At 39.1% G+C, this 13,179-nt stretch overlaps 1 protein-coding gene and 1 long non-coding RNA gene across 8 annotated transcripts in view; one reads left to right on the top strand and one right to left on the bottom strand.

Moving 5' to 3' along the window:
* The window catches only part of GLT1D1 (glycosyltransferase 1 domain containing 1), a 58,408-nt gene extending 51,516 nt beyond the window's left edge, over nt 1–6,892 (top strand). For 5 of the 6 annotated variants that reach the window (XM_062631614.1, XM_062631616.1, XM_062631613.1 and 2 more), the window contains one exon: nt 6,476–6,892. In XM_062631614.1, the coding sequence (XP_062487598.1) occupies nt 6,476–6,622 (147 nt within the window). In that variant the 3' untranslated portion in view covers nt 6,623–6,892. The remainder of the gene's footprint in view (nt 1–6,475) is intronic. The other variant, XR_009967213.1, reaches the window with a different exon arrangement.
* LOC134170296 (uncharacterized) lies at nt 3,381–7,713 on the bottom strand. Of its 2 annotated transcripts, none has more exons than XR_009967215.1 (3): nt 7,641–7,713; nt 5,039–5,126; nt 3,381–3,503 (listed from the first exon to the last, which is right to left on the bottom strand). It is a non-coding gene; the product is annotated as an uncharacterized LOC134170296 (long non-coding RNA). The 2 variants fall into 2 exon arrangements; XR_009967216.1 differs by lacking the exon at nt 3,381–3,503 and adding an exon at nt 3,610–3,956.
* Nucleotides 7,714–13,179: the final 5,466 nt, after the last annotated feature.

Raw genomic sequence — 13,179 nt, 5'->3', positions numbered from 1 at the left:
CTGAATGTTTGCCTTGCCTGTGCTGCTGTACAGCGTGCCATCTGAGTGGCGCACTTCAGGTTTGAAGGCTCCATAAGCCTTCCAACTCTGGAAGAGATGCTATACTTGTGTCACAGTTCCCCTTAAGTAGTAACTGAAATACAAACTCATATTTGACAAGGAGTTTCTAACCAAAAGAACTAAGAGTCTGAAATTTTAGATAATACGTTATCTCTAATTTCTAGCAGTAAGTGTTAATATAAAGCACTATCAGGTTCAAGATATTGCTCAGTCAGAAAATAATTAATGATTAAAATTAAGCAAAGGGTTAGAATGGAGTTTCTGTGAAGAGAAGTGAGAGTGGGGACAGGGAACACTACCTGTATTTAAATGCTAGAAATTTTCATTTTATTTTCCTGCATTACGGCTTTGCTGTTACACATGCGTTTTTATCCAGCTCAAGACTAAAAAAGCCCTTACTAGAATAGTCCATTTGTAAAGTAGAAAATGTATCATATTTATTTACTTTATGGAGTGTGTGTGTGTGGTTAATGCCTCCTGTTAAGTTGTACTTCAGGAAGGCAAATTCTCTCATTTAATTCTGGGGGCTTTTTAATAGAAAAATTCTATTGTTTGCTTGTTTTTTTTTTTTTGTTTTTTGTTTTATGGGATATGCAATGTTTCCAATAGCTTCTATGGAGAAAAAATTCTTCATTAACATCTGAATTTTGTTCTCTTCTTGCAATATCCTTTGGAAATGGGATACTTCCAGGCTAGTGGAGGCTGAGATATAAAGCTGTTTATAAAATCCTTTGTATTCCCTGCAAAAGCCCATTGACTTCCATATGCTTCCAGAACTTGACGGATATATGATCATGTTGAACACACAGATAGATAGCTTCCTTGCTATGAATTCTCATACGTTCTGTTGGTTCCCTCAATATGCTGCTTACATTTGGCTTGTAATTCAAATACATTATTCATTCCATACCCAATTAGCTTCATCATACATCCTTGTAAGAAGCCTCTTTTGCAATCTCCAAGCGTCCTACATTCCGAGTGTTTCCTTGGAATCCAAGATCAATTAAAAATACGCTATATATTTCCTTACTTGGAGGAAAGTGCAAATTTAAATACAGAATTAGGCCCAGTGACATCAGTGGCTCTGTACAAATGGCTAAGGACTTCCTTTTATGTCAGAACTGGAGTCACAGGCTGTAAATATGTCTAGAACACTGTAAGCTTAGTTTATATAAACCCCTTCTGCCCGAGATCCCTTCTCTGCAACATGCTATAGCAAAGATCAGAAACTCCCCTATTCTGCTTTTTGACCCCCCTTTTGCAGTTACTCTAGCTCAGAAGTCCACAGAATCTCTTTGACATGAAGATGGTGACTTGCATTACCATATTCATACTCATAGGTAATATTTGTATTGGAATCACTAATGTTTGTGCAGATAGATAACCTATCTTAGAAAGGAAGGTAATAGTCCTTCTTTTCTGTAAAACATCAATTGTATCTCATTTAGTAAAAGCCCTTTTATCCTGTCACTGTTGTCAAATACAGTATAAACTATCAAAGTTTGGAAATGGGTCAGGAAAGTACTTGTTTACAAGGGTAATACTCTTAACTCCACTGCAGTTGTTGAAAACTTTCTTCATGAGCTCAGAATGCCAGTCATCATCGCTCATGGCTTTAACGTAACCATTTACTCTTGTTCCTTATCTCCCCAAACCATATCAAATACAATTTTTAAACCACTGTACATAGTCTATCATGGGTTGAAAGTTATATTAGACCAAAGAAATGTGATTAAGTTAAAACACAGTTTCAAAGTAGGTTTCATATTTTTATTGTTGTAAGAAGGAACAGTTTGCCCATGGCAGTTTGGATACTGCCTTAGAAGATTCAGTTGACAACAGGGAGCAGAAAACATCTTCTGGTAAGAAGTTTTGTGGGGTCTGTTACTCTGATTATTTTGACCTCTTAAGTATCTGGTATTTTGTGCCGCAACCTCAATTGCATCAGGTTAGTTAGGGAAAAAGCCTTTAATCATATAGGGAGATTACTGCTGTGTTCAGGTGTTTGTGAAAGTCTCCTGCCTTGAAGAATCCAGACCACCAAGGATTAGAAAATGTCAAAGATATTTTCATTGCTACGCAAGTTTAGTGGATCCTGTCTGGTTGTGATGATACAGACTGTATCACAGCTCAAGAGTAGAAGGCACTGCTTATTTTCAAGTTGTTACTGATCTGGGGAGGGAAAGCTTTACAATAAAGTTACCTTAGATACGAGCAGTTGTGTATGGTCTGCGGACTATCTTATCTTTTGAAAGCTAAATAAGAGGGATATAGAATTACCATTATACAATGAGAATTGTTTTAAATTGTGAATGCTGATGGTTTTCTTCTTTTGTTCTTGCTGAAAGTGAGCCTTTGCAGCTTACAGGGAAGTAGGAAATTCTGTGCATGACTGTAGTTATCGTTATCCATTTGCATTTATGCTGAGACTACTTGACTGGAAATAGAGAAAGCCTTGCCAGTCACTGAAGACAATACTTGCATAGAAACAGTTAATGGAGAAGTGAAAGCTATGAAACGTTTTGTCCTTGATACTACCTCACTACTTTTAAATCATAGTTTGATCCTGCCATTACTTGAATTTGCAAGTTTATGGAATATTTCACACTGACTTAATAGGACCTGAAATAAAAAAATAAGTAATAGATAAGAATAGGGCAATAAATAATGCAAAACCACGCTGAAAGGGAAGACAGTTATTCAGCATTCTGAGTTTCAAAATTACATGTTCAGCATCTGTAAAAGCTCACAGAAGGAGCTAAATAAACAGGAGGAGGTAAATAAACTTCAAAGCCAGTAAGAGAGGCCAAGCACCAACCAAGTTTGAGAGAGAGTGGGTCCTGGAAAGACTTGTGTTAGCAGAGACAACTTTTGAAGTGGTGAGAGGGAAACACAGCTCAGCTGAGAACAGGCACGAATACACTGAACATACATTACTCTCCTCTGCCAGACGTGGGTCAGCACCACTGCCAGCAGGGCTTCAAGCCAGAATATTGCCCAAGTTTTCAGAGCTTTCAACCTTCACACTGACCAGACTAATTTGCAGTTTCTGGCACTGCCAGCAGTCACTGTTTATACTCCCCTAGAAATATTGGCCCGTTGCCCTGTGAAGTACACAGATGGGCCAGCTGACTTCTGAGCTGTGCCCGCCACTGGGTTGATCTGTCGCTATTCTGAATTTACATCTGGCACTCGCCTTCCCTTGGGTGATTCTCTGTTGTTTAAGAATCATGTTCCTTTATCTGCTGAAGCTGATATGAAATGGTTTAATTGCACAGTTACTTTCATTACATAAATAATATATTAACCATGCATCTTATTTTCATTATGTGTGAGCTGCAGTTCCGATGTAGTTCTCATGGTAGTTGAAGGAATAGTCATTCTTTTTACTCAGTGCACTCACTTTCTAGCTTTATTTCCCAGATACCTGCATATCTGCGTCTCTGCAAACTATTATACAGAATTTCTTTTAGGTACTATATAGAGAAGCTGATGTTTTCTTTAAAGATGGTCGGTCAGTTCACCGGGAAAAAAAAGTGTTAGGGATGCTGCTGTTGAAAAATGCTTGTGTCTGAAGTGAAGTACTATCCATAGAAAGGGCACATGAAGTATCTGTTCTGGAGGTACACGAGATGATCTTCTCTCCTGTTTGTTCTGGGTAATGGCTAACTACTGAGGTTCAGCTTTTACAGTGTTTTTCTGTCACATGTAATAATACTGATTTCTGTATGTGAATAAAAGGCTTACTACAAATATGGATGTCCCCCAATAGTAAGTTAGCATGCGCATCTCCTCCTTCATTCTGGCTGCTGAAGTGCATACCCTTATGTTTGGTAATTGGTAAGTCATTGATGAATTTTTCCCCTCCTTCAGCAGGAGTGAAGGTTACTTCACATCTACAACAAAATATGAGAATGCACAAAACCGTGTGCAGTATCACTTGCACGAATTCAGCGGAACAGCTGACAGAGCCATGTTACCACACTGTAAATAGCTTGTGTATCATCAGCTTCTAGAACAGAAAAATTGAATGTTCAATTTTCTGAAAAAGCTCCGAGTTCTGAATGTCTGCATTCTGCACGTGGGAGCTTCAGACTTACCACAAAACTGTGACTGAAATGCAAGTCAGTTTAGTTAAGTGAGACACCTGAAAAATGAAGTTATTGCTTTCTAAAGCTGAGCATCCAAGACAAGCTAAGCCAGCTGTTCAAAGGGTATGAGGCAAAACCCAGATAAGTCATAGTGAATCTTCCCACTGGCTTCCAGTCAGATTGCAGGTGACTTGTAGGTGGTCATATTTGATTAGTAGAAGTAAAGATAAAACTAAGAAGTCCTTATTCTCTGCTTCCTGGTATTTTTCCATTTGCTTTTTCTCCCTCCTGCAGTTTCTCAGCTTTATGCTTTGGAGTCAGTTTGGCATTTTCCTGAAATTATCTCCAGCACTAAATATTGTAACTGTGAATAAGGATCTAATTTCTTCTATCATTTACATGTTTCCAAGTTTTTGTCCTCTATATCCACATTTTAAAAGAATGCTAATAGGAGTACCTGTCAAGAAATGTTACATTGCTGCTTCTGTTCTTAGGTAATTTACATAAATTATTTTTAAACATTACATAAAATCCTCCACAGGAACATAAAATTAAAGTTGGAATGTAGTTCAGTGTGAACAGTATTTATTACTGTGATTATATAGGCAACTGGATGAAGCCACCATAAGTCATGTAAGTCTTTCCCACCTTGCCTGCTCTGTATTCTTGGCAGATATTGAGGAAGGAAAGGAGGAAAAGAACGTGGCTCTAAAGCTGGAGTCAGTGGCTGTATCTGCACTGTCTGAGAGAAGCAGCCTCAGGGTACTTCCTGGACCAACCTTACTTAGTATTTTTAGGATGAGAATCACAGGAAACCAGATAACTCCCTCTTTGGGCCATGTGAGTTCCAAGGGAAAAACTGATATACTGATAAAATGAGCACATACCTGAACACCAAGGTAGCTGTGGATGGAAAATGGGCTGGAGGTGAAGCATGTGGTCCTCCTGGCTAGTCCAAAGGCTGATTTGTCAGTGCTGTGTGGACAGAGCAAAAACTACAGTACTGTAAAATAAGGGGTTGTTAATACACATGTATGAAAATCTTTCTATTACCTAGTTACAAACCTTTCTGACTATTCAAATTTGATGCCAGTGATGCATATATTGATAGTTTATCTTGTCAGTGAGAGCCAAAGCAGTGATTATAACATGTTTAATGTGATTTAACATACCAGCGTTTCCCAGGGGTCACTTTATAGCTATGTATTATGCATACCCATCACTTGCATTACAACAGGGAAACTGATTCCGTGGTAACCAAAGATTTTCTATCCATGTATGTATTTATATACACTGTGTACTTAGATTTTCAAGTATAGCTTAGTAGTCAGCCTAGTGTTCATAAAAATTCTGGTCTTGTTTGTGATAATGCCTTTCACAGCCGATAGACTGTGTAAATAACATATCTCTGTCTCCCATCCTTTTTGTCCCCCGCATCCCTATGCACTGATCTTCACTACCACTTGTGTAGTAGTGCAGTATCTTAATTTTCCATTGACACAATAGCAGTCTGCTTTTCTGAGCTGAACCAAGACGCAAAGATCTGAGCACATTTATAATCGAGCTAAAGTATTGGAAGTTGTCTCCTGATAGAAAATTAGACCAGCTGCTCCGAACAGATTAGTTCAGACATCAGATCTCCTTTCACATGTTGGAAGTTCACAGTTTCTCTTCCTTAGAACTAAATAAATTAGAGTGGCAGAGGAGCAGGCAAAGGAAGAGCTGTATTTTGGCCAGTACAGTTAAAGGAAATTAATATGTTTTATTGCAGAGCTTGTTTTGCTAACACTGCTGTGTCTGTAAGTGCCCAGATGCATCTGCTCCAGAAGAGCCTGTTGCTGCCTGCCTGTGCTTATCTTCATACTGTAACTGTTTATGTTGGTTTTTAGTCTTACCATAAAACTAGCTAAAGATGTCACAGTAGCAGTGAGATACAAGTTTAGCTGAGCTGAGATCAAAAGCCTGTTGCCAGTTGTCCTCCATGCAGGCGACCAGATGAATTATTTAATTTATAATCAGCCTGGTTTTCTAACACTTGGGCAGGCAAACAATTTTTGAGTCATTAAATTTGTTGCTCTTATTTGTCTTAATGCTCATGGGATTGTCTGTGATTTTAAATGTCTTAGTTGGCGGGCTGTGTAAAATGATATACAGAATAATTATTTATTGATCACTGTTTATAAATAAACTATGATACTTGACCTTGAAAAATTCATTTGAATGACTTCATGTATTGGCTCACAGTTGAAGAGCTTTACTGAAATCACAGCCGATATGGGTACAAGCTAGTTCAGTATCATTAGAACTTTCTTTATCTTTTTTAGGAGTTTGTTGTGCTGTCCAAGAGTTTGATGAATGACCCCATTATGGAAAAAGAAATTGTAACAAAAGCCAAAGACTACATGAAGAAACATCATTCATGGGAAAGTGAAAGAAAAGCCTATGAGAACCTTGTCCTAAGACTCCAGTGAATTGCAAGACCACAACTGATACCCACCAGTCTATGTAAAGCACTGTAATGGAGGATGTACAGTTAGATTTGGGTTTCTCTTGGTTTCTGTTTTGAAGAGATATTAAGACATGCATTAATATTCTGTTCAAACATACCAACATCACAGGAGTTGTCTGCTATTCAAACTCAGATTTTATCTAATTCAGCACACTGTCTCTAGTGTACCAGTTCATCACAGACCAGTATCATTTTGTAAGATCACATAGGAGAAATACACTCTTTGAACGCAGTTTTCATTGTTGTAAGGCCTCAAAGGGAGGATTTCTTGTATGCAGTGGAGCACACCACTACATAGAGCCCACATGACTGTTGTAATCATACTGCATCCTAACCAAACTGCAGTTATACCAATCTGAATGTATTTAGGTACATTTGACATGCACATACATGTTCAGAAAGCCAGGATTAGGTATATAAGCAGAGTATAAAATTATCAGGATGGAAGCTTTCTTAAGCCTGGAAGATCAACATTTCTATTGACTGAATAATGACCTACAGTTATATAATAACTGCATAATTGCCAAAAAGCAAACAAGAGTGTTGCTGCTTGAGAAGAGTGAGGAGTATAGGGCATGTTTTGTACTGCCCTCTGGGTACCTGAACTGCTCTCAGGTTAGCTGATGTGACCAAACTATCCTGTGCCTGCTTTTTTTCTTGGGACCAGAACAGGAAGGCTGGCACAGCACCTGCAGCCGTACATGGCTTCAGATTCCTGAACTGCACAGCACTGCCTACAGCAGCAAGACGTGCTCGCAGACAGAGATGCTTTGTTACATGAACTACCTCTTAGTTTGCCAGTTTTGTTGGTACCTCTGTGATTTATTTATTTACTAAAAGACTTATGAGAGCTGTGAAAAGGGAATAGGGGGTGGGTGTATTTTCAATTTACTAAGTATTTTGGTACTGTTTGTTCTCATCTGTGGCTTTCAGGATATATTGCAATATATTGTAGCAGGCTGTTCTAAAGTGAGACTTACCTGGGTTTGAAGTCCATACTAATCATTCCTTCCAGCTTGGTGCTTCTGGACAGATCTTTGAATCTGTAACTGGTCAAAGGATTTACATTTGCAGAAAACAAACAGCAAAGGTCATATTTTTAACTACTTGTTATTAGGAAACTATTTGCTTTTTTGTATAGGCTTGATCCTGCCAATGAAAACCAGTGAGATGTTTCCTGTTGATGTAATGGCTGTTTTATCAGACTTTTCTTTGCAATAATGAAGTCCACTGTATATTTGAAGCTTTCCTCTTTATTTTTGATGTTTTGCAACTGTTGGGACAGTAAAAAAAAAAAATAGGCAATTTGAATGCTGTATATTGACTTCTCCAAAATCTCCCCCACCTTTTATTGTAACGGGCTTATGCTCAGCATTGCCTTCAATAACACAGTCCCTCAAGGGCAAATCTGGTCTGGCTTGAAGTCCAAGCATTGCTACATTCCCTTTTGAACACAATTTTCCTAAACATTTCTGGTGTATCCTTTGGCATGCTGGGATGTAAGAACCTGTGCACTAGTTCTCAGGTTAAAAGCCAGCAGCCAACATGTACCATTGAACAACTGCTAAGCCTGCAGCTGAATCAGCCTGTTGGGTTTTCCCTGTTGTCTCAGGAGGCACTGTGTTTCTTTGGACATCTCCATTACCAGTGACTATTGAGGCCTCTTGTGTCAAGACACATACCACTGTGTATTGAGGCAGTGTCTCAGTTGGCCACTATATACTGAAGGAGGAACCTCAATAATATGGATTTTCAGCATGATGTATGTCGTGTAGAACTGTAACAAGCAATAAAAAAAAAAACAAACAACCCTATTTAGAGCCAACTGAGCTGACCAGGAGTCCTGTTCCTCTCAAAACATCTCTCAGAAGATCTCTGCCACTGTATCTCTGATATCGGCTTTGATCCTTCCACCCAGAAGACAATCAAGTATTGGATGTCTTCTGAGAACTACAAATTGTTAAAAAAACCCAAATCAAATACATAATGTGTGACAGAAGTCTAAGCATTGAAATAGCGGTAAATTATTAGTCACAGTAATGATCAGAAAGCTTTTTCTAAAGCATGATACATTTATAACCAGCCATCAAGCAATTCAATACATTGATCTGGAATTTGTGCTATTTCTAGCAAAACAAAACATGTTCAAGTGAGAAATTCTGCTACACCCTCAGAATGTAATTAACATATGATTTTTCAGGCTGTATTTCATCTATAAATACAAAATCTGCATCTGGGAAACAGCATGCTCATTTGCATGTGATAACCATCACAGAAGCACAAACAACCCTTCTGCAATATATGCATTAAGGGGAAAAAAAATACAAAACAACCAAAATAGTGGTGAGCTCAGCCCTCAGGACTGTTTTATAGTCATCAAATGAGGCAGCGTTCATCAATCAAGGGCATTCAGCTTTGATATCATTTATCACTGGGCTTGTGTTCTGCAACGTGAAGCCTGTCTATTAAGGCTAAGAGGTTGGGGCAACAACTGCTAGGGAATTTCATTGCAATAAATTGCTATTGAATTTATGTTTTAAATTTCATCCACTCTTATGTTCCAGGTCCATAAATATTCAATGAGATTTGCAAGTCCTTGTAAAGAAAGTATTAGACCCATACAAGCAATTTTAGGTATATCTTTCAAGCAACTTCACTCAAATACTTTTATATGTAAGAATAATCCTTTCATTGTCCTGCAGCCCTAATTATGGTATTTATCCTCCCCCCTTCAAAGCCCCGTTTCTTACCCTAGCAGCTTTTTAAGCAAGGCACAGCTTGATGAGCTACAGATCCAAAAATAGCACTTGGTCTGTTTACAGGAAAAACCTGCATTGTGCATTTACCCCATGGCTAATTCTGTATTTCAGGACCTTAAAATGTAAGGTTAATTAATCCAATTACATGGATTTTATTTCGCAATTAATTCTGCCACTGAATTCGGAGGAACTAAATGAAAGCAGTGGACCTGTACAATGGGTACTACTATGCTGTTCCCTTTCTTGGCACAAGTACTTCAGAAGTGGAGACAATTTGGTAGTGTATGGCAAAACCCAGCTAGAGCCTGGGGAGTGTGGAACGATAGCTTCCTGAAGGGGGATTTCATTTTAATTAGCCCTAAAGCAGATACAGTCCAGGTTTTGGAGGTTGTTTCTACATTCCCAATGCAGCCATAACCAGCATGTGTGCTAGTTATACTGATACTGTGTTAAGTCTTCCCATTTCAGCCTGCTCCCAGGCAAAAAGTTGCTGTTGGCTTAAACCAGCAAGGATTTACCAGCTACCAGCTCCACAGCCTTGGCTCTGCTGTTCTCCCTTCCTTGGCTTCTGCACTAACAGGCAACTGCTCTTACTCATTACAGAGGGCCTCGGTGGGAAGCAAAAAGCACCAGAGGAAGGAACCTGAGTATGACCGTGGCTGTGAAGATATTACTATTTCAGTGTTCTAGAAAAGCCTATATCAGAGCAGTCCGAGCTCCAAAAATAATTCAGGTGACGTGGCATTTTAAGCATCAAATTTTAAATTCATCTGTAAGCACAACAAGAGTTCACTTACCACAGTTACTGGGGGTGCCAAGGATTGCAGGACTCCTCCCTGTTCAGCCGTGGTCAGTTTGGTAGCTCAGCTCAGTCAACAGCTTAATTCGTCCTTCTGGGATGCCACCTGCAATCTGACCACTGTGATTTCATTTTAACAGAACCTCAGTGCTCCAGATCAGCAAAGGCAGTTGTTTGGTAATCTCAGGCAAACTGGTTTTCATGTTTTGCTATTAACTTTCTTGACATAGCAGGACTTAAAACAACTGTCAAAAGAAAATGTTAAATAATATATTGGAAGATTTCAAAGTATTTGTGCTCCTTCTGAAAATCATTTACCATCAACTCTTCCTGAGTATTAAGAAATCCAAACATCTACAAATGGTACCTTTATGTTTAATGAATACACAAGTAGCTCAGTCTGCTGTTTTCAATGTATTTTCTCCTGTCTGTTGGGCTCATAACCCATTCTGTCCCTTTCTTCCCTCGGTCTTTTTAATCCTTCGGTCAACAACCATTCCACATGGAAATAAAGGGAAAGTTTTGTCAAAGGCTTCTTGGAGATGGGTGCTTCCATGTGGAAATCAATCATTTGGTGGCTCAGTGGGATCTGAGCTGTTTTCTTTTTTTCATTAAGTTGTCTAAAGTGATTTCATCACTCCACAATTTATTTCACTTCCACTTCCACTCTCTGGTTGGTCCAAGTCGAGTTGCTTTAATGTTTGAAACTTAAACCCCATATAAGAGCAGGTCTCTGCAGCCCTGCACATGCCCCAGTGTTCTTGGAGGCCACAGGTAGCTTTAATTCTGCCTGACATAGTCAAAGGAAAGCGTTGATCTTCCAAACTCTTAATTACATTTAGAATTTTAGAGTAAAGGGTGTATTATTAAAACAAAGGCCACCAACAGAAGAGCAAATTATAAGATACAAAAACCAATTACATTCTCTAAAGGGGTGGGTAACTTTTATGTGCACTTTAATCCTCTTTAAATGAACTGTATTTTCATCAAGTAACTATTCCATGTCATTCCTATGATATCTAATTCCAGGTATTAAATACTGAGGGTACTTGAAACTTCTCATCCTTTCCAACAATGTAGGGCAGCATTTGTTTTGTCCAGTGCCTGAAATACGATTCTAGAAATTCATTTCCCCTAGAGCATTACCAATAAGCTAATTTAAACCATTTTGTTTAAACAATACATTTCGTTACCAACAGCAAAAAACATCTACTTACTGAGAAATCATCGATGCGGACCCTGGCCTGAAACACCCCCACAGCACCCTTTAACCCTTCCTACTCCAGGGGCAAGTCGCATCACCTCTTCCATGACAGTTTAGCATTCTTCTCACATTGCAATTTCCATTCTTGTGTACTTCAGCACAAATCTCCTTTTAAGTCCAGCTACAACTATAACCTTGCTAGATAGAGGTCACTTATTTCATTTGTCTGATTCAATCAAGTTACATCAGGCACTGAAACAAAATGCCCCTGTGCTGCTTCAAAAATTAATCCCTGCCGTTGAGACGCTGCACTGTTATTTTAGTGGCTTTAATGAAGTGAAATGAGTTAGGGAATCTTTAATTTAACTGGAGTAATATATCAAAAGCTTATATGCTTGGAGCGTGGCCTTTGCCAGCCCTTACAGCCACCTAGGTTCTTTCCACGTTTTTTCTTTAAAAGACACATTTAAGTATGCAGTCACCTGAAGCCACATCTGCAATGTATGATTTCCTGCTTAACGTGTACAAGTGTTTGCTCCTTGCAGCACGCACTACGATGTACGCCCAGGTTAATCCCTATGCTTACCCACACTTGTCAGCGCCAGTACTCTGTGTTTAGAGGAGGGAGGAGGCTGCAGGCTCTCTCTATGGCTTTTAGGCACAAGGCTGTTCTGGTCTGCCAATACCATTGGTAGGAACGATTGGCTCTACAGCCCCTGTTTACATACCCGTTATAATCCAGCAATGACACCAGTTATTTGAAGAGCAAGGTAAGGCTGTAAAGGTAACACACTCTAACAAAGTAGCAATGTTTTCAAATATTGGTATAAAATATTAGCACTTCAGTCCCTATGTAGAAATCGACCACTGAATTCAAACTGTGACACTGATGTGGCACTACCTCTCACTCCTCAAACAGCATCAGCAGCTGTTAGGTTACAAGGTGCTATCTGACATGAATAAAGGCATTAAAGGCTGTCTCACACTTCATAATGTGGTTTAAAATAAGTTTGTCTTGGCCAGGTATTAGTGACAATATGGCTATTTACGAGCTGCACTGCAAGCCAGGCAAAAGCAACAGCATCTTTTTCTGTATGGAAGTAGAGCAAAGTAAGGCAATGGGAAATTTAATAACCATTTTCTGGAATAGGGGAACATTAGTATTACATGTTCTGAATATTCATCATCTTTGAATACCATTTCACTCTCTTTTTGATCTCAGTATGACCCTAGTAATGATTCTACTCTGAACAGGTTTAGTATCTTTCACAAAGTCTGTAGCTCATCTTCAGTTTTGTATTTACTGTTTCTTACTGATTACATCTCTTCTTGTAGCCTTGAGAAATGCTCTGAGGTGTCACCAGAGTATTGTGCATCTAGTTACCTAGTGCAGCTTCCATCCTTTTTAGTTACTTTTCTGTAGCTTAATGAGATCATTCTTCTATCCCCTCCACTCTTAAAACATTTGTCCCTGCATGTTATTTCTTTGAATAAGACATCAGGATGTGTTTAAGGAGAAGTCTTCCAGCCATCACTGTTAAGTAACAGTGTTCTACACTGAAGCCACCTCTGTCCTTTCATCCTACAGCCTGCTGAGCTCTGATTTTGCCAGGAGGCAGCTCTATAGCAGGATGGAGTCACCCGACTCAGCTCGAATGTGGGATACCCTTTGCAGGAGCAGCCCAGTACACAGGGCACTGTGCACTGCTGAGACACAGGAGCTGTAGATGTGCCTGTGGACATACAGGGAAAACCGT

The sequence above is a fragment of the Pezoporus occidentalis genome, unplaced genomic scaffold (genome assembly GCF_034315485.1).
Source record: "Pezoporus occidentalis ecotype Australia unplaced genomic scaffold, CSIRO_AGI_Poc_V1 ctg37, whole genome shotgun sequence".
NCBI classification, from domain to species: domain Eukaryota; kingdom Metazoa; phylum Chordata; class Aves; order Psittaciformes; family Psittacidae; genus Pezoporus; species Pezoporus occidentalis.
Note: the sequence above shows the minus strand (reverse complement) of the source record. Positions and strands in the feature narration are given on the sequence as shown.